The sequence below is a fragment of the Gaeumannomyces tritici genome, assembly GCF_000145635.1.
Source record: "Gaeumannomyces tritici R3-111a-1 unplaced genomic scaffold supercont2.278, whole genome shotgun sequence".
In the NCBI taxonomy this organism is placed as follows: Eukaryota; Fungi; Ascomycota; class Sordariomycetes; order Magnaporthales; family Magnaporthaceae; genus Gaeumannomyces; species Gaeumannomyces tritici.
Genome location: NW_008804822.1, coordinates 1 through 2,074, shown reverse-complemented (window position 1 = coordinate 2,074; position 2,074 = coordinate 1). Strand labels below are relative to the sequence as shown.

Below are 2,074 nucleotides of genomic sequence, written 5' to 3'. Positions count from 1 at the left end.
ATCCAGACCATGATCGCAGCGCAAGATTGCGAGCTCCTGAGCGAGGTATTGGACGTGGAGCTGCGGATCCAAGAATTTTGCAAAGGCATTCTGAATCTGGAGACGCTGGCCTCGTGGCTCTCCTCGATTCTGAAGCTGCACTGCGCCCCCACGAGGGATGAGTGGGTTGATGAGATGTACAGGAATCTGAGCGACGGGAGCCGGAAAAACGATATCAGACTAATCGTACAGGGCATGCGCAGCCTACTTGGCGTTTTGGAGGCCATGAAGCTCGACGTTGCAAACCACATAATCCGCTCTTTGCGCGAGCGAATAATCGACGATACGGTAAATTTCTTACAGCGCCATTTTCGCGGAAAGCTGCAGGTGGATTTCGACATCGCCGACGCCAAAACATGGTACTGGAACGCCTCACGGCAGTATTCGGCTATCAGCACCACGCCTGAGACCCGACAGGGGCTCGGCGATATGGCCGTCTTTTTCTATGGGCTTTCGGCCATGGTGCTGCCCACTAGGTCCGCGACGATACTCCCATCGACCTTCATTTTCGATAAAGGCCGCCTGCAAAAGCTGAGGTCTGACGCTATGGACGCAGTCTGCCTAAACATATGCATGGAGTACCAGTTGAATTCGGCGCCAGAGGCGGCTGGGGAGTCCATCAAATCGGCGGTGTACGCATCCCTCGTTGCCCTGCTTCGGACTATCCAACCGGCGGTATCTCCGCAAGAAAAGTGGCAAATACTTGTGCCAAAGGTAGCGGTGGAAATTAGGCTTTTCAACAAATTACCCAAAGATATGCTCCCGTATATCGAACAAAACCTTTGGTCACGGCTTCAAACCAACGTGTTTGTGGAGGCCGAAAAATCTTTCCACCAGGACCTATTCGGCGAGCTGGCAGACCGCGTCCGCAAGTTCAGGAATCTCTCGGAACTAGACCTATTTTCGACCGCGACCGGAAACCGGCTTTACAGCGTACAGGACGGGGCCTTCGAAACTAAGAGATTTTTTCTCGATGGTGACGCGGCGGCGCCGGGTCAGGGCCCCTCTCACTTGCATGGCGTCGAAAACATGGCAACACGCCTGGCGCACCTGGGCCTGCTGCACTGGCAGGTCTGGGCAGACATCGCCTACGTCGAGGCCTAGCTTGTGTCCTCTGTCGAGGTAGTTAGACAGAGAGACGCCTCTCATCTCTGCCAAAAAGCCAGCTGATGGAAGGATTGCGGGAGTCCTTGTAAGGAGACTACCCTAGATAGGAACAACGATACACTTTTTGGTGCTCAGAAAGTCTGATACCGAGGACCGCTAAAGCCACGGATCAGATGCCCGGCATATCGGTTGACAGGCCTTACAATTTCAGCTGCACGAATTAGCACCCGCCCCAGGTTCAGCAAATAAATCTGCCCACACTTGCGTGCTCGCCCATTTGAATGAACTTGGCTAGTGACAAAAAATAGATTTTGGTAGCTGGCATTGTAACGATCGGCACAAGTCACTCCCAATGCACTACACACCCCCAAAAGGGCACGATTCAGGACTGTCTGCACAGTCCCTGAAACTGACTTATGAAGGTGCTAGGACGGTGCGTGCGGGGTTGTACGCCACGCTCGTCACAGGCATCACCCCTGAGCACTGAAGCGGGGCTCAGCCAGCGACGGCACATCCGGGCCCTTCCACCACCCCTCTAGGCGCCAAAAACGTCACTAGCCCCACCTGTCAGCCGCAAGGCACCGTTACGGCGCGGCGTGCCCTCCGTGCACTTGCAGCCTTGTCTCTCGTGCGCGTTGGGTGTATGAGACCCCTATCGCAATCAGAACAGCGGTCCTGATTGTCCTGGCTTTTTAGTAGAGATGGGAGGGGTCTCTCTTTGTCTAATCGCCTTGACAGGCACTCTGGATCAGCCGCAAGACATTCTCTCTGAAGGATCTACAGGGCTCATGTACTATAAGGGCAGCCTGTGACACAGAAATTCCAGAGAAGTAGAGAGAATACAGAACAATCTTTTTGGTGCTGAAAAAGTCTGACACCTGGGCCGTCACATCTTCCGCATGTTATGGCGTGGCGGGCCCTTGCGGGC

General features: G+C 54.4%; 1 protein-coding gene across 1 annotated transcript; it reads left to right on the top strand.

The window, feature by feature from the left end:
• Positions 1-9: 9 nt before the first annotated feature.
• Positions 10-1,143, top strand: GGTG_14346 (hypothetical protein; the record flags this gene model as incomplete). Its single annotated transcript, XM_009232273.1, has 1 exon — positions 10-1,143. The coding sequence occupies one exon, from the start codon at positions 10-12 to the stop codon at positions 1,141-1,143; it is 1,134 nt and encodes a 377-aa protein (XP_009230537.1).
• Between the last annotated feature and the right edge of the window lie 931 nt (positions 1,144-2,074).